We start from the raw sequence: 19,661 nt of genomic DNA, 5'->3' as shown, positions 1-19,661 counted from the left end.
AAAAATAGATAACCTTTCCTGCAACTTCTCTTCCAATAAAAATTTACTCTTGATTATTTGGGGGCTCGAAATCACTCTACACAATCTGAATTTTGAATGCAAGGTAAAATAATAAACCCTTGATTTCACCTTTTATGAATGTTTTAAAATCTTAGGGTCTCATAAATGCATCAAATACATCATATAATGGTAAGTGAGATAGCTTGGTAAGGTCTTTGAATAATTAGCTTGGCATGAACTAATTATTGGACAACTTGGTTAAAACTAATTTCCAACTTGAATTTTCTTGAAGATGATTGCTAGCTTGGTTACAATTGGGTTATAACTTGATTAGAACATAGCTGTTGGAAATGATTGAAAAGCAATGAAGAGTAATGGAACTAGTAAAGAATGTTTTCAATCATTGTTTTGTCATTGATGTCAAACTTTCTACTTACAGGAATGACAATTGCTTTAATGGTCCAAATACTATAAGTTGGTTGATTGACAAGGAGGTGGCAATCAATAAGATGTAACTAGAGTACCTAGACAAAGGTTGAAGTTATGATTTTGTAATGAAGTATAAGGATCAGCTAAGCCATTGATGAAATAGTGTATTGATGACATACTCTAAGACATAGAGGATAGACACAACAAGACATATCAAAGATGTAAGGGTTAGCTAAGTCATTTGTATAGCCTAACTAAGTTCATAAGAGTGTGCCGAGTGGTCTTCAGGTGCCGAGTGAAGGCTAGGTGCCGAGTAGCAAAAAAGATACAAGTGTCGAGCAAGATGCAAGTGTCGAGCATAATACAAGAGCTGAGTAATACAGAGGGTGTCGAGCATCAGTAAATCAATAATGTTGAGTTGCTGCATTATTTTGAAAATCGAAGATTCGCCAGGTCTGAGCCGACATGGGAGTTATCTAGAATTTTGTGAACCAGATAGAAGGTAAGAATGATGAGTTGGTGGCATAGAAAACTATGTAAACCATTTCTAACAAAAACAATTAGATTCTAGATGAAATTTCTAGATAAGAGCAAAATATGGGATAGATACATTGTATCTTACCTAATCTGTTGAAACCCTAAAGTTGGAAAGAGTGAATCGAGCGGGAAAGGTATTCCAAATTTCTATTTAAGGAGTCATAAGGTCATGAACAAAAGAGTGGTGTGGTGGTTAGGCATGAAAGCATGAAGTGCTGAAGAAGGTGCTAAGAAGAAAGAGAGCATAGATACTCTGTTTCACTAGATGACCACAGATATGATTGCATTGGTATAATGAGTAAGAAGACTCAAGATGATGAAGCTTGAGATGACAAGCTTTCAGAGCTACTACGATTAAAGCCAAGCAAAGGATTGAACTGAAGTGTGATCTGTAATCTACAAGATATGTTGTAAGTTGTATCAGATCAAAAGTTATTTTTGTTACTCTCTAGCAATTGTAACAGCTAAGATAAATCCTATGGACTTAGGTTGGTTTAATAGCCATGTTGTAAATCCTTTAACAGGGTGACATTCCAAGTGAATGTTCCAAAGTCCTTTAACCAGGCCCATTTCTAATAGTATGGTGAAATCCTCTAACAAGGTCACATTTAACAATGTGTTGTAGCCTTTAACAGGGCATGTCTTTAACAGGGCAGACCATCAGAAGTGGTTGAAATCAAATTGCGCAGTTATTTTGTGGGTATCATCCCCACTCTAGTTTTACCTTCTTATTCCTGGAGGGTTTCTGGGTTATCAAATTCTTAGTGTTATGGTGTGATGCATGTCTACTTTTCATAGTTGTTTAAATGTTCAAATTACATGCATGATAGTTTTAGTTATGTGCTATTGAGGATTTAAAGGAAGTGGCATTGGACCTTGAATAACTGATTCACCCCCCCTCTCAGTTATTCTAAAGAATTATAACAATAGCTCCCTTGCTTAACCTTGTGCATACGAATATGCAGGTTTGAACTACTCTTTCTTTCTTAACTTGAACTGATGTAGGATCTTTCTTAAATGCTTGGTTCTAGCCATCTCCTTGACTTATTAGCTTGATGTGAATGCTTCACCCAACTATTTGGATTGGTTGATGATAGCTTCACTGTCTTTCCTTGTGCTTTCCTTTGATTTCCTTACCCATTTCTAACTCATCTGAGTTTTGATCCCTTTAATCTTGGATTTTTCTTTGTTTTCTTCACCAAAATTTGTTGTATCTCTATTCATACATTTTCTTTCCAAATGACTTATCGTTTTGCATACATCGAATCTTATGTTAGTATGTCTCTTTCTGAAGTGAGTTCTTACACACTTTACTCAAATGTGAGCATATTCTCCACATAGATGACATCTTCCCATGTGTTGTAGTCCCAACTAATAAATGCTCTTTTTCTAGTTCCATTGTACTGATTATTTAGATTCCATTGATTTGATCTGCACTCTGAAGATTTGTGACCATGCTTATGATATGTGAAACAATTCCCTTCAAACTTTGATCTAGTTTTGCATTCATTAGCCTTGTGTCCATACTTGTTACAGTTATATCAATGACCTTTGAACTTGGGTTATACACTACTACTTAAACAAATAATTAATGCATGGCCTATCTTTCCACAATTATTGCATGTAGGCCTTTTTTTCTTCTGTGCTCCTTGATGTGATGATTCTCCTTGATTAATATACCCTAAGCTAGTAGTGCCTTTAGGTCTATTCAGATTTTGTTCATGCAATTGATTCACACTTTCTTGTGACCTCAATTGTCATTCATTGTGTTCCTTTTCAACTCTTAGTTCATTTTGGAGTCTATCATCTTCTGCTCTTAGATTGGTGATTCCTTGATTTGCATCATCTAGCTGATTTTCCATGTTTGCCTGATGTTGTGATAGCTATTGGTTTTCATTGGTATTTTCTTCTAATCTTGTTTCAAGTAGTCTTTTGTCTTCATCTTCCATTTCTTTTTCATTTACTACTTTGTTCCTTTGTTCCATGACTTCACATAGCCCGACCAAGTGACTTTCCTATTCTCTTTTCAATTTTCTTACTTCTTCTTGTAGAGTAGCATTCCTTACTAGTAGATCTTCTATGGCTACATCTGCTTCTTTTGAGCTTCTTTATCTATAGAGGTCTTCTATTCTTTCTTCTATGTAGAGATTGTCATTCATATGTATAGCCAATTCTTTTCTTCTTTTTAGAGAGTGAGTGAGTTTCTCCTTGAGTTTCCTAACTTGATCCATAGCCATATGTAGATCAAGTTTGTAATTCTCAAAAGCTTTCTGTAACATGTACACTTCCATTTCCTCAGATTTTTACTCTTAATCTGTTAAGCCTCTGATAGGAGAACCTTTCTCTAATACCAATTGTTGGAAATGTAATGGCAAACAAGCAATTGAAAGGGGAAGGGGGGTGAATAAGGAAATTCTTAAACTTTTTCACTTAGAATACTTTTGCTTTACTTCATTAGGTTATATAATCTATTGTTGTGGATGGAGATAAAGTAATAAAGAAATCAACACCATAACACTTTGACACAATATTTGGTAACCTAGAAACCCTCCAAGGAGAAGGTAAAATTGGGGTGCAAATGTAGACACCCACAATGCTTCACTATTGCAGTAATAAAGTTGGCTTATTAGGGCTTACAATTGATCACTTTTGGTGATCTACTCTGTTAGGAGTATGGACTGTTAGGTCCACCTTGTGAAAGGATTTTACAATACAATGAAGTATGTACTATGTTAGAAGATTCAACAAAGAATTATTAGGTCCATTTGGTTAGAGGATTTGACTAATGCACCTATTAGGATGAATCGATAGGTTGATCTTTGCTTTGCAACTTTGTTTACTGAAATAGATCCTTTGAATAATATAATTACCTGGTTGTGATGGACGAGTCTCTCCTTTTCCCTTTATACTGCTAGGTAGCCAACTAATCAAACTACTCTTTCATATTCCTTATTCACACGAATATACTTTTAATTATTTATTTCTTATGTATTCCACATATAACATCTTATACAAACTAATTTGCCTTCCTTATATATCCATCAAACAATATCTTCATACAAAGTCGACTCACACTAGAGATATCTTTACAATAACCAAATTATACCTTCAAGTCGGCCAAATGCTAATGCTTGGGTCACACCATTCACTTTGGTGTCAAGCTGATGCTCGAGCAACATAGCGAGCTCAGGTGATACTCCAGCACTCGAGTAACATTGGATGCTCGAGTAACACTTCAACACTTGGATGACACTAGAGCATATTGACTTGTATTGGTAGCTCGATTCATATTGAAAACTCAAAAAGTACTGTGAACTTAGTTCATACTGAGAACTCAATTCATATTTATAACACTGATAACTTGATTTACATTGTGAAGTTGGTTTATAAGAAGGAACTTAGTTTACACCAGATATACTTGAATTGATCGGGATACATTGAAACATGTTGCTTGATGGAAAGCTCAGTTGTAGTTTTAACTGACCTTCCTAGACAACTGAAGTTTTTTGTCACTAATTAACAATATGTCTTGCCATAGGGTCAACAATCTCCCCCTTTGGCATTAGTGACAAAAATACTTGTCTTGTGTAGTTCTATCAACAATCTAAAATCTCTTAATCAAAACTTTTTTATTAAACTCCCCCTTTCCATGTGTTTAGTTTTGTAACTCAATTTGAACTAAAAATTGTGGGTTGGTCACAACTAATTGAATTATTTTTGTTTGTCTCCACATTTGATCATCTATTCTATATAAACATATACATTTCCCTTATACATATTCCTCTATATTCTCACTCTTGTATAAGTTATCTACTATATTTTCTCCCTTGTTTTTGTTACAAATGCCATTAACATATCTTTACAAGGTTATACCAAAATGAGTGAGGAAGTCATGATGCACTTTCAAAATTAAAGACATAGTTTTATCCCAATTTTCCTTCAATACCTTCAAAATGTGCATTTCAATCTGAAGTTTAGCTGATAACTCCATCATGAGGTCTGCAAGTGAGAAGTTTGTGTCACGAACTAGTGTCTCTGCATGTGCAAGATGTTTCTTCATCACATCCATGTGAGGAAGTATCATACTTTGAAAGTTTGATATTGTTGCTCTAATTCTGGCCTCCTCCCTCAGTAATTCTACTTATAATCTATGAAAAATCTTTCACAAAATGATTGGAGCTAGAACTTAGGTCAAGTGCTAACTGACTAGCACTGTACTTCAAGTCTTTGTCAATCTTAGTCAGTTTATCCTTTATTTCCTTGGTGAAAATTGAAGTATCACTTAATTTTGTAAATAAAGAGAAAACATTATTTACAAATTGATCATCATTGTTCCCTTCTTGTATATTTTTACAATATATACATATTTCTTCCTTCTTGTATATTTTTATAAGAAAATTTCAACCCCATAGCTAATAAAATTTCTCAAATTTTAATCATCATTTCTTTGAGCCTATGTAAAAACAATAAACCTAGTGAAACCATTCTCACTCAAGACTGTGAATACTTTTATCATTTCAGAACTAAACTTTCAACATTAGCAAATCTTTGTATTAATTTTTTACATTATTTTTATCTTTGTAAAGTCTATTAAATATCTTCATCTTGTGATTTTCATTCTTTCCACTTTTAAAGGTAAAAATCTATTTACCATATTCCCCAATTTCTTTAGAGAATATGTTCTCACCATTTGATAGAGTCATTTTCACTACTTTGCAATAGATTTTCTCATTTCCAATTACTACTTGTTAAAAGTTTTCATTGGGCATGAAGAACTTTCTTAAATAATCCAAAATACAATTTTACCTTACCTTAGTTGTAGGTGAAAGCATTTCTCCCTATCACTTTTACATGGTAAAGTGTTACACATAGACATGATTGATCTATGAATTTGTTTAACCCCACAACTTTCATTTCGAGTAATATTTTCTCCAAAAACAATATAGTTGTATTATCTTTGGATGTTTCATGATTTATATGCATTATAAATTTTCATAAATTATATTTGTCATATTTTAAACAGACCTAACTTTTTTATTTATGGTTTGATGAATGCATATAGCCTATTAATAAAAATTCACGTGACCACATACATTGGTAGGAGTGAAGAGAATGTTATAAAGGCTTGTACAAATTGAAATATTTCCAACTAGTTTTCTTTGCTCTTAAAATTTTTCTAAAGTCATTTTTGACAAAATCAACTCTATGCATCTATATATTGGTAGTACATACAAGATCACCACTTCAGTTGAGGGATTCTTGTAAAATGAATTAAGTGTTGACATAGTCAAAGTCAAAGAATCCCTAAAGGAGATGTCCAGCCTTGCAACAAAGAATATGCAATAGCGGAAATGCCCAAAGAACACAAAAATCATTGAACACCACTAGAAGGAAATTACTAGATAATCATCAAGTTGGCCTACAAATGCAGTTATTGCATAACCATTGTCAATATAATACTACTATAGGTTTGCAAATGATCATCCCTCAAATTATGAATCTAGAAACACACTTTAGTTATCCTTGTTACTCCTAATAACCACCTAATTTTGTAGCATTCTTGCCACACTTAACATTGCTTAAACTAGAGTTTTTTCCTTACTTATATACAATATTGCTAGCCACAAGTAGGCTTATCTGATCCTTACTTTTCAAGACAAAGGAAATGTATTACAAACAAATAGGTCAGGATGCAAATCATAAGAAAAACCCCAAATAAATACATCATGTTGTGAGAAAATACAAGAGGGTTGATCATACATGAACTACAACATGAAATAATGTGCTAGTATATATCACATGCTATGGCTCTTCATTGCAAGCCGCAACTCGCCACCTTGACCATTAGAACAAGAAAGCCGATATAGAACTAGACTAATCTTAAAAGATAACTTTAGTTAGAAACATCATAACATGATACAAAGCTAGAAATAAGAACTCCATTATGTTTAGACCATGCCATAAGGATCGTATAAGAAAACGCGCCAACTAAATCAATCACAAGATAAAATAATAAGAAAATATCATATGCATATAAATCAAAACGAAATAATTTTTGGGTGATGAGAGATTGCAAATGACCTAAGGATGCTCCCATATCAAACAACCTAGGTGGATAGAGTATGTTCCGTAATTTTAAAAATGAAATCTGACAGGATTCAAAATGTAAATTCCATGCTCACTCATCACCCACTTGTCTTGTCCATCATAAGAACAATGGATGTTTTGATTCTACACTTCACCACTCTTACTACTATTTATCAAGTGCTCACCAAAACTCCAAGAGAATATTCCCCATCATCAGGTATCTTACTACTACTGCTTTTACAACCTATGCTTTGATTCTCCAACCTACATCGATTGCTACTGCCAATGTTCCTTTTGTAGCCTTCAACCAATGTTTGCTTCATCTTCTGTTGTTTGACTCCACCTTCAATCTATTCACAAGATTCTGGATTGAGACAAAACATTTGTCCATATTTTTACATATGTGATGTTGACATTAGAAAAGTGTGAGAATGGTGTTGGATGGCTTGTATGTCCATTACAATTGTGAAATAAAATAATTTATAAAGTCAAGACCAATTTTGTATCTCCACTATTAAAATATTGACATGGAATTATATAATCAATAGCTAATAGATTAGTAGACTATAAACAATCGTGTGCCAGAACAAAGCTTTAAATACTACATCTAATGGGAAAAGAAAAATAGGAATAAATTATTTGTTAATAATATAGAATGCATTGGCATCAAGTTGTAAACAATATTTATTAAAAATGAAGTACTTGAAGAAACTATAGTTCATAAATATATGTATTATTTTTAATTGCTCACAAATGAAAACGAAAAACATGTTAAAGTAAACAAGAGCTCTTGAAGGGCTTGCGTCCCTACCTTATGGTAAGGGTAGAAGATAAATTATTTTTATGCCTTATTTAAATATTGTATTTTGTGAAAAATATAATAATATTCAAGAAAATATTGATTTGCTCATAAGAAAAGGGAAATTTATTTATGTTTTAATGCTTAAACTCAAAATTGTAGTAAAGGATTTTGTTTGTGAATATTAAAAAAAAGTTTAGGAAACTAGAAACTCGATCAGAGATAACATTTTGAGCAGTGATCAAAATGATCAATAGATATAAACTTAGATGGACTCAAGATATAATATTTAATTATATTTTAAATCTATCAATCTAATGAAAAAATAATTATAGAAAGATGAATGAAATTGTGAAACATCTCATTTTTTAACATCCATATTCTATTATTTTAATTTATAATTTTTTCTCAAGTCATTTTTTTATACTTTATCAGTATTCAAACTTTTATTTATTTAAAAAAAAATTATATCTTCATAGATATATAATATTTTTAAAAATATTTTATAACAATTTTTTATAGATAAATTCTAAATCTTTTTATTTATTATGGATTTAATTTTTGGAGAAAAATTAGAAGGCTCTCAAATATTTTCAATATTATTTTGTAGTTACTTCGAAGTGGGCTAATGTTGGGGTTTACTATTTTAAAACGTTAGTATTATATATAATTTTTTTCTCTCCTCTTGTCGACCAACACTGCTCGCATCTCTCGAGGGTAAAATATTTGGGTCCATCTTCCTCCTGCAAAAGAAGGAATGCCATGCCTTCTTAATAGCGCGGAAGCCCTTTTTCTCATTTGTGCCTCTTTCTGCATACCACAGCACCGTTCTTCTTTAACGGGGGTTCTCTCCTGTATTAACGCCTTTCTTCCTTGCTCATCGTTGGCTCCATCAACAATTTTTTTATTTTTATGACATGATTACCAGATAAGATATCTTTTACGGGGGATGCGACAGTTTTAAAGATAGTGTTGCTTTCAACAAATTGAGGTTAGTTTGAGTTTATATGGTTCTTGTTTTTAGAGTTCATATTCTAATTTCATTTACTATGTTTATTAGATGAGTATTTAATATTAAAATTATAAATTGACAGAGGGTTTCTAAGTTTTTAAAAATTTTGTATATTAGAAAGAGCTAAAAAATATCAGACAAAAATGTGAAAATAAATAATTATAGAAAAACAAATAACAAGTTCACCTAAAAACAAATCAAAACAACAATCATAGAGGTTTGAATCCTAATTTCACCAATGAAAAGTATAGTCAAACTTTGATCCATAAGACCATCCTACCTTTTTTTTTCAAGAGATTCATAATGTTGTGATTACTGGGAAGTGTGATGATCTTAGTCTTAATTTTCTTTCACTTTTTAAAAAGCATTTTATCCTTTTGGTGCGAATTCATTCGTAGATGTACAATTTTCAGAACTTTTACAATATTAAGAATTAGGATAATCTTAGTGTTGATTTTCTTTTCACTTTTTATCTCATATATTTTTCATTCAAAATTATTAGATTTCCACATTCCATATGTTGCTGTTCTGTTAGTATCTGGATTATATTGTGTAGATTTTTTTTCATCAGCTTTTCTCCTTATGTTCTCTTGTACATTCTGATGATAAATGACACAGTGTGATTTGAAACATTGATAATAAAAAATTTCACACAATCTAATCTAGAAATGATCAAAACAACATTTTATCATATTGAGAGAGAATTCATAAATTTCATTTTTTTAATTTATTTTTGTGATAAATAATCCGCTGAAGCCTAGAATATTTATTATTCATTTATTATCATATATTATTATTGTTAAGATTAATTATTATTATGTGTTAATTTTGAGTAGATTACTCTAGACCTCCCTGATGAGAGGCTCACAAATTACCATTGCATTGAAAGCTCTTGCATGAGAGAGAATCCATTTTCAAACATATACATCTAATTGTAATTTATTTTTCATTTACTATAAATAATTTATCTAGAAGAGAATCCATTCTTTGACATAAAATTTCTTAGAAGAATTGAATTTTGATTTGTTACTGACCCAATATTTTCTGTTAAAGAAATTGGACAGCAATTTGAGTAAATAGTCAATGCATTTTAACTTATGTACTACATAATAGTTAACAAATTACTGGTTCATCTCATCTCGCTTTTACAGAATTGCGTGCATCGAATTTTCAAGAGAAAAATAAAATGCAAGATACTAACGAATTGATCAACACTAGAAACTGAACGGTTATATTTTTGCGCAGAATATTACAAAATTATTAGAGCGATTGTTTAATCTGAGAAGATCTGTTTCCAGTTGGAAGATAATTTCCTCAATTGTTCGTATCAACTAAAAAGTTTAGATAGTATAATTTTTGTACAGCTGAAAATATGTTTTCTTTTGAAGGACTGTTTTACAGCTCTCAAAAACATATTATGAGAGCCTTCAATGTATAGCAAGAAACCATCATTTCGTGCTATGTTTCCATCTATAAAACTTTTATATAAACAACAATGTTAAAGGACTATTTGATATTTCTTTTACTAAATGTTTGTTTTGCACATTTTGAAAACGCCAGGGTTTAATTCTGGTTGTTATTGAATGATAAAGCTTATTAAGCTCAACTGGACTGTTAGAGATTAATATGTTGTTAATTCCCTGATGTGTATTACTGAAAACGAATATAAAAGTCATGCGCTCTCTATTGCTACTGGCATATACAAGCTTAATGGCAGAAGCACCTCTGCCATTTGGGGCAGCCCATATTGGAGGACTGGGCTAGTAATTTTTCTTTTGCAAATCATTATAAGAAGTTCGTTCATATTTTTTTTTGAAAATAGACTCATATATATTCAGACAATCTGTTTTGATGCAAGCAATAGAAACCAATTTCAAGATGTTCTGGGAATATTGTTTTCTTGGAGCTTGATAAGTCTGAAGTACTCGCTGTTTTCACCTTTACTCATCAGAGCAGGATGACTACCCTGCTCAACAATCTTTCCATCCTCAATAACTGCTATGCAATCAGAGTTTTGAATTGCGCTCAACCTATGAGCTATTACTATGCTTGTTCTTCCCACCATAACTCGATCTAGAGCTTCCTGAACCATTTTCTCTGATTGAAGATCCAATGCACTAGTTGCCTCGTCCAGAAGTAAGATACTTGGATTTTTTATTATTGCCCTTGCTATGGCTATTCTTTGCTTCTGCCCGCCAGACAACTGCAGTCCTCTATCACCTGTATTTGTATCATATCCATTCTCCAAATGACTGAAATAATATCAATAACAACACCTGTGTTTCCAAATAAGACAAAATAATGTTCAGGTTAAAGATATCACTCACCATATAAATCCATGGGCATTAGCAGCCGTCGCGGCCTCAATCATCTCTGCCTCGGTTGCGTCTTCCTTACCATACAGAATGTTTTCTCTAATGCTCCCTGCAAACAAGGTTGGTTCTTGCCCTACCAGACCTATAAAATGTCTCAAGTACCTCAAATTGAATGCTTTAATGTCTTTATTATCTATTACAACTAGTCCTTTGATAGGATCATAGAATCTCTCCAACAGTCCAATAATGGTGGACTTTCCAGACCCACTTTTGCCAACCAAAGCCACACTGGTTCCTGCTTTGATTTCAAGGCAGAAGTCTCTCAATACAATAACACTAGGACGAGTAGGATAAGAAAAGTGTACATTTCTTAATTCAACACTGCCATCAATTTTATCTGGCTTAAGTCCTCCAATATCTTCTGGATTTATGGAACTATTTCTTTGCAAGATCATAAATACAGATTTCACAGCATCCGCCCCCTTGGCTATATCTGAAGTCATGCTTCCAGCATCTCCTATAATCCGCCCAACTCTTCCTATGATTCCCAGGCAGGTTAAAAATGCATGAAAGCTTAAATATCCTTGACGTCTAAGCTTCCCTCCATACCAAAATCCTAAAGCTCCTTGGGATGTATGGATAAATTCACATGTTCCAAGAACAAATCCTGCATACCATGATTGTCTCTTGATCTCTTTGTGTGGCTCTTCTTGAGTGGATTCAAAGAGCCGGAGGATTCTTTCCTCACCACAAAAAGCTGCAATGGTTCTATGGTTTACAACACATTCTGTGGCCACTTGGCTAGTTTGGTTGTGAGCCTTCATAGACTTCCTGGAAAGTTTCTTAAGTAACACCCTTTTTGTGTAGTGGCAGTAGATCTGTACAGGTTGTATGGCAATTAATACAATGGCAAAACGCCAGGAAACAACTAATGAAACAATGCAGGCTATAGCCACTGCTGATAGACTTTCCACCATAAGCGACAAGCGATCTCCCACCAAGGATCTCATCTGCATAATATGAGAACAACTCAGTAAAAAATACTGTATTTCTTCTATCTACAAAGATTCTATTTTAATTTAATAATTCAATACTTGCCATATTAGCTTCCTTTGATAGCATAGAACAAACCGTTCCAGTTGAGTTTTTTTTCATATCAAACCATCCTACTTCAAAGGTTAAAATTTTTGACAGCATTTTCATGCGGACCCTTCTGGTTAAAAGCTCTCCCATGACTGCAAAGTTATAATGTTCAATCACATTTGCTAGGAGGCACCACACTGTCAATGCCACAAAACTAATGGAGTAGCTTCTTAATTTGGTCCTTATTTCGTCATGATTGTCCAGAAATAGGACTGACAGCATGCTTGCAACAGTAATAGAATATGATGGATTCAGGGCTCCGTATCCAATGGCACCAAGGCACCCCACTACAGCGTTCTTCCATTCTGGAGAGTTCATTGCAAACATCAAGCAAAAGGATGGAGATTGAGTTTTATGTGAAATTTTTATCTTTTCTTCTTTCTCCAATGTAGAAAAAGAACTCCCATGTTCATCTAAAGTATCTGATATGCACTCATGATCCCCGCTTGTTCCTCTCAAAATTGGTTTAGAGGTATTTTTGTCAATTGTTTGTATTTTGACCACTTTCTGCTGTAAGTGAATGAGAGATGCATACTTGCCATTTGGATCTTGGATCAGGTCCAGGTGTCCGCCTGACTCAATAACACAACCATCTTGCACTACTGCAATTTCGTCTGCAGCTTTCACTGTGGAGAGATGATGTGCCACAATAAAAGTTGTACGCCCTGTAGAAGCTTTATCAAGAGCATCCTGGACAATTTGCTCTGATTCTGCATCCAGAGCACTAGTGGCTTCGTCCAACAACATTATTGGAGGGTTTTTAAGCATTGCCCGAGCAATGGCTATACGCTGCTTTTGCCCTCCAGACATCTGGACACCTCGTTCTCCTACCTACAATATGAAGAATGTGCAGCAAAAATATCAGTTGTAAGAACAAATTTCATAAGAATAACGGAAGCTAAATCATATTTCCTGTCTGAAAGGGCAACTGTTAAAGGATAATTGTTAGTTTAAATGGGTAATCTCTGCTTTTTGAAACGAGTAAAGTGATAATAAAAAATCTAGAAAAGGTGAATTAAGAATCATACAGTATCTGTCAAAGATTTAGGCAAAATAAACCCATGGAAAATATATTTTGAAGGAAATTTCTGTGCAGAAGCATTCTGAAATTAGGTAATATAAAAGGATAGAACTCTAAGAACAAAAATGGAAGAATGAGAGAGTCAGTTAAAGTAAAGGAGGAAAATAGGCCAGAGATGGAACAAATTAACACGTTGTTGAACTTCATGATATTTCAATGATGTAAAAGGAAACCCTCCCTTCAAAACTTGACATAAAGCTGATTTTGCAACAGCAAATTCAATGTTAAAACTCATAACAAACTGCAAGGAAATTGAGAAGTCTTGTTGAAAACTTAGAACATGAGTTGAATACAAAACATTATGTCTATTGGCTTTGAAAATGGATGTTCAAATTTGGTTCAATTCTCATATAGACCTGCAAGAGCATGAAAACACAGTTACTTTTTGATCATCCTGCAACCAAGCAATCTGATACGGATGTAGGTGCCTTCTTCTTTCCGACTGGCAACTTGCTTACCATCTCTTCTGGAACAAGATTGTTTGCAGTTCCACCATCAAAGATGACATTGCATACCTTACCCTCACATCTTATCTTACATAAACTTTTCTTTGTACTCATTCTTGTTCTGCCTTCATCGAGTCTCTTCTTGCAACAAGTGTTTCCCCATTTTCTGCATCTTCTGATTGTGACGACTTAGCATCTTTCTCATTCACTTTTGCACCTCTCACTTAGCCTTCATTTTTTCGAGTGTTCCATGGGGATGCGTCCCCTGTGGTTTTGATGCCATACCCGTCCCGGAAACGAAACGTGGGGACTGCTGGCAGCCCCCTTTTTGGCAGCACCCAAAAATCTTTTTTTTTAATCTTTGCTGTCTGCATGGGCCCCTAGTTGTCTTATTGATATGATATGAATGTCTAGGTGAATAGTTTATCAATGTTATGGTATGCATATTTGAATTTTGTTTCTATATATAAGAAAATCTCCTATGTTTTGAATTGCCGTCGTCTGAGGTCTTGTCACCTAAATTTTGACTTTGATCCGTACTTGTACCGGAAACACATCCCCATCCCAGAAACTCTGTGGAGCATAGTAAATTTTTTCCCTTGTTTTGGACATTCATACACTTTGTGTTCTTGTCCACATTCAAAACAAATTATGTGGTAATTTCCACTTGCTAAACCTTTACCTAATCTTCCTCTACATCTTGAACTTTGATTTTTAAGATCATGCGAATCCTTATATCTTTCATTTTTGCTCCTGCCTTAGTTATCACTGTTCTAATTTTTCTGATTCGAAGGTTCATCCCAATCTCCATATAATCTTCTCTTTCTCTTCATCTCAGCTTCTTTTTTGCTTGTTTTCAAATTTCTTGTTTAATCTTTATTTAATTTTTAAGGCAAACTGATATACATCTTCTATTGTGTAAACTCTCACCAAAGCCATCTCTTCTTGTATACATGGCTTCAACCCATTAACGTAACGGGCTAACTTTTGCTGGCCTCTGAATGACCTCTGGATCAAAGTCTTACAAAACTGTTTTGTATATTTCTCACCATTTTCCCTCCTTCTCTGAGACTTTGAATCTTCTTTACAAAGTCTAATTCATAATCTAACTGGAATAAACTGATTTTTCAATTTCTCCACCATCCTATAACATTTATTAGGTTGGTACTTATTTTTTCAAGCTGCAACTCTTTCCCACCAAATAGAGGCATGTCCCATCAACCTGGTCTTTGCAAATCTCACTTTATGATGGTTTTCAAGTATTTCAAATTCAAAATTCTCTTCCATATAACTTATCCAATTAATTAATTTTTCAGGATTCAGATTTCCAACAAATATTGGGATATCAATCTTTGGTCTCTTTTCCTATTATTGACAATACCCTCACAAAATGATCATTCACAACTTCTGCTGCATCTTCTTCGCTTCTATCTTTGTCACATTTTGTAGCTTCATCTTCTTCACTCTTTGATTTTCTCCTTTGAGCAAAACCTCTTCTAATTTATTCTTGTAATGCTTCAACTTGCCTCCTCAGGGCTTTAAAATCATCACCACGGATAGCGTCTAGGGGATTTCTTTCTCCACTTCGAACTCTGTCTCTACCCCAATCACGCGGGGCTCTTCTTGGATACATTTTTCACAACACCCACAAGCTCAGTCTTGGTACAAATTGGCTCCCTCCTGCGAATCTGCCTGCACACTCAGAACCAATCCGCACGATACGACTGATGTAAAAGGATACTCTCTCTTCAAATCTGAACAAAAAACTGATTTCGCAACAACAAATTCAATACTAGAAACTGAGAACAAATTACAAGAAAATTGAAAGATTTTTATTGAAAACCTGGAGTATAAATCAGATACAAAGCAATATGTCTATGACTTTCAAAATAGATGTTCAAATTTGGTTCAACTCTGATATAGACCTGCAACAGTATGAAAACGTACCTACCAACCCCTTAAATCTATATAGACCCGCAACAGTATGAAAACGTAGCTACCAATCCCTTAAATCTATCTCCCAGACCTTTCTCCCGCTTAAACTCTGCCCCCACAAAATAAAATTCGTCCCCAAAACTTCCTAGAAAATTCTAACAACTCCATAAAGTAGTATTCCTTAAGAAGAACGTAAATACCCATCACTTCTCCTCTGTTGCCTTACTCAGACCACTCTGATTTCGTTTTGCTAAATTTAGATTTAAACTGTAAGGAAGAATGTAACGCAGAAATTAAAAGGGGCTGAAATTTCTGACGGGCTCCCTCCGCGTTGATACCCCTGCACCATTTAATAACTAAGAATTCTGAAGATAACGTAACGGGGCAAAAGTTTAAGCTTTCTGCTCTAAAAATCCTACACTGCCTTACATGACTTTTTACTTTATTTCATCTCTTTAATGCAAGTGCATTTTAAACATCCAAAAAGTACCTGTGTATCGTATCCCTGTGGTAGTTGACTGATAAAATTGTGGGCATTAGCAGCCATTGCAGCAGTGATGATTTCATCCATGGCGGCATTCTCTTTCCCAAACAATATATTCTCTCGAATAGAGGTAGCAAACAGGGTTGGCTCTTGACTGACCAGACCGATTTGGCTGCGCAGCCATTTCAGCTGCAAATCTTGAATGTTTATTCTGTCCAGGAGAATCTCTCCCGCAGTTGGATCATAAAAACGTTCTAATAACAAAAGTGCTGTGGATTTTCCTGATCCGCTTGCTCCAACCAGAGCCATAGTTTGTCCAGCAGGAACAATTAACGAGAAATTTCTAAATATCTGAGTGTCTGGTCGAGAAGGATACGTGAATTGTACATTCTTGAATTGGATTTCGCCATAGACCTTTTCCAATACGTTGCCTGCTTCCTCTGTTTGATTGACCTCTGGTACTGTATCAGTCATTTCAGAGATGTGAAACACAGCAATGGCCGCTTCTGAAAAGTACTTCAGATTGGGAAGTGCCATCGACAAAGCCCTGTAGACCAAAGTAACAATTTCAAAACAAGAAAATTAAAAATAATCAGCACAAAATGTTTTGATAAAGAATAGCTACATACGTTCCACCATGACTTATAAGCATGCCCATTGCGAAGATTCTTCCCGGTGATGCAGCATGAGATATGATCAAGCCGCTCCCACGCCATGCAATAAAAGCCCATATTATAAAAGTAAAGCCATTGCTTCCAATAACTAATCCTTTTGCTAGGCCTTGCTTAAAACCTTGCTTTACAATTGTATCGAGTACAGATGAATATTTGTTGATTAGACTTTGCTCTCCCACGAATGAATACACAGTCCTGATGGAGGAAAGTGCCTGCTCTACAATCGTACCGGCCGTCTTATTTTGTGCATGCGTATCCCTGGCCAGCCTCATGAGAATCTTTCCATAAATGAATCCCGGGGTGATCAGTAGTGTGATCAATGGAAAGGTCACTAACGTCAGCTTCCATGACAAGTAAAAGCTCACAGCATAGGAACCAATAAAGCTTGTTACATTCTTGATAAAAAAGGGAGCCTGAAAAGAAAATAGTTCTCGACATCAGCATTATAGAAACAGGCCCCAGGGTACATGAGTATATCAAAATTAATTTGAATAAAGACGAAATGCTTGAAAAATCTGTAAACCTTTTCACTGAGGACGTCTTGGATGAGATGAATATCATTGGTAACAACATTAACCACCTCGGCCGTGTCAGTGCCTCTAGTGTCGAAAAATTGGGCATCTTGTCTCAACACAGCTCTTAAATATTTTTTTCTCAGTCGAGACGCCTGTCTTTCTCCGCTCCTAGTCCAGAAGAAAGCCTCTGAAAAGCAGCAGAGCCAATTTTTTTTCACTGACCAACACTAAACACTTCAACTCTATTAGACAGCATTAAAGACTTCAAATTTATCAAATTATAGACAGAAACAGCACCTACGAATGCTGCAATCCATACTGCAGCGGCCACATACACAATATACATAACTCCCTGCATCAGCCACGGCAAAGATGATTATAATCTAGCAACTAATGCTAAAAAGACAGAAACGATAAAATTCTATATTGCTAGACAGTTTACCATGTTCATTTTGGTGATGTAATCACCATTTTTCTGAGATGGACCATATCCTAGAGTATTGGATAATCTTCCCCATATTATCCATGTAGCAGGTACAGATAATCCGTCTGCAATGGAACCTAAAGTTCCCAATGTCATTGTCAACATATCAATATAATCTACAAATTTGAAAACTTTCCATATGGCCAGTTTTGGAGTTGGTAAATCATCTGAACGGCCTTTTTTGTTAGAAACACCTCTAGCCATGACTAGCAAACAAACAATGCCAAACTCCTTTTAAATCAGGAATTATAGGCAGGATATATAACAGCTATATGACCAGGATATCAGAATCCCTTTCAAATGCATTATTGACCTTATGTTTTCACTTACATACATAACAGCTATAACAGGATAGCTTCCTTCTTCAAACTAATTTAGAAATCAAAGCTATTTGCTCATCAAAAGCACAGAAGTTGTAATGCGATAAGACTACGTAATTGAACAGAAGGAGAATCATTTAGCGGGAGACAAAAAAATAAAGAAGGTATTACAAAATCATATCGCCTTATCAATTTGAATAAACTTACAGTTAATATATAATTTTCTTGCAACCAACTTGCACAGTTGCTGTCCTTTTATAGCAACTTTAAATCCCTCTTTGCTCAGATACCTCTCCGAATCAAATACAAAGAATATATAAAGATGATCAGTATAGTTGAATTTGTTTAAGGTGGAATTAATGTAGGGTTAAGAAGGATTGAGCATCTATCTCACCTTTCTACCCATGCAAGAATAACATTTTTGAAGGATTTCTGGATTAGTTGTAAATGTTTTCGCCCTTCATCAAACCTTGTGACTTTTGAAACCTTCAAAATTGTTAGAGGTTCTCATGCCAAGGGTCTGTGACTTTTGAAACCTTCAAAATTGTTAGAGGTTCTCATGTCAAGGGTCTGTTTGGTTGCTAGAATAGGAATAGAAATTTAGGAATATATTTTCTATTTTCTGTTTGCTGCATCAAATGGAATAAGGAATAGGAATACATATTCCCATTTTGCCTCTAAAATGAACTTATTCCTATTCCAGAAAATAACTGTGAATAAGACATATACCTTCATTTTAAATTTTTTTTCCTTTAAGCGGAATGCTAGATAGTGTAGCAGTCCATAAAGGTTAGGAAATTACTCTTCCTCTGCTATAGCCATCCCCTTCGCTGATTCAACATCAAAACTTGAATAGGAACAAGCTCTCTTTTTAAATTTCTTTCTTCATTTACATTCGTCTATTGCCAATGCTAATAATAGCGAAGTGACTAGCTGCAGGATGCAGTTTAGAAGTGTTTTGAGGAAACCTCATACTTTATTCTCTGCTCCCCAACATGGTACTTAAGAAGACAAGGCAACTAAAGATGGCAACTTGTTAGCAACATCAATAGTCACACAGAATCTGGTAAACAACAAATATTTCTTAGATCTAATCATTGGTTTGATAGCAATGAGTTGTCCAAAGAATTTAACTATTAATGTAAATCAACTTTTCAGAGACAGGAATCGGGATCGACTGACTCCTCATAATCAGGAAGCAGGACGAACCGTTCAATCAAAATTAAAAATTGTCGAATTGTATTTGCCAAATTTAAAAGGGTTTTAAATGACCCAATCTTTTGAAGAGTTGCTTATTTTATGTAATTGCTTAAAATGGTTTTCGAAAAGGCCAATTAGGAGAAGGTCCTGTAGTGGGCAAACAAGGACTTAAGCTGAAAAGGAAAAGGGATGCATTGGGT

The 19,661-nt window shown here is 34.4% G+C and overlaps 1 protein-coding gene and 1 long non-coding RNA gene across 2 annotated transcripts; one reads left to right on the top strand and one right to left on the bottom strand.

Annotated features, from left to right (window-relative positions):
- Window positions 1–8,488: 8,488 nt before the first annotated feature.
- On the top strand, window positions 8,489–10,373 carry LOC149572637 (uncharacterized). Its single transcript, XR_016359946.1, has 2 exons — window positions 8,489–8,843; window positions 10,110–10,373. It is a non-coding gene; the product is annotated as an uncharacterized LOC149572637 (long non-coding RNA).
- Window positions 10,374–10,530: 157 nt separating this feature from the next.
- LOC149572636 (putative multidrug resistance protein) lies at window positions 10,531–18,634 on the bottom strand. The gene is made up of 8 exons (XM_089813748.1): window positions 17,900–18,634; window positions 17,755–17,809; window positions 17,466–17,644; window positions 16,898–17,355; window positions 16,275–16,815; window positions 12,278–13,153; window positions 11,192–12,189; window positions 10,531–11,116 (listed from the first exon to the last, which is right to left on the bottom strand). The coding sequence occupies exons 1-8, from the start codon at window positions 18,143–18,145 to the stop codon at window positions 10,738–10,740; spliced, it is 3,732 nt and encodes a 1,243-aa protein (XP_089669874.1). The 5' UTR covers window positions 18,146–18,634; the 3' UTR covers window positions 10,531–10,737.
- Between the last annotated feature and the right edge of the window lie 1,027 nt (window positions 18,635–19,661).

Source organism: Cupressus sempervirens, chromosome 2, assembly GCF_028749045.1.
Source record: "Cupressus sempervirens isolate cs-2001-9-10 chromosome 2, ASM2874904v1, whole genome shotgun sequence".
Classification (NCBI taxonomy): Eukaryota; Viridiplantae; Streptophyta; class Pinopsida; order Cupressales; family Cupressaceae; genus Cupressus; species Cupressus sempervirens.
Note: the sequence above shows the minus strand (reverse complement) of the source record. Positions and strands in the feature narration are given on the sequence as shown.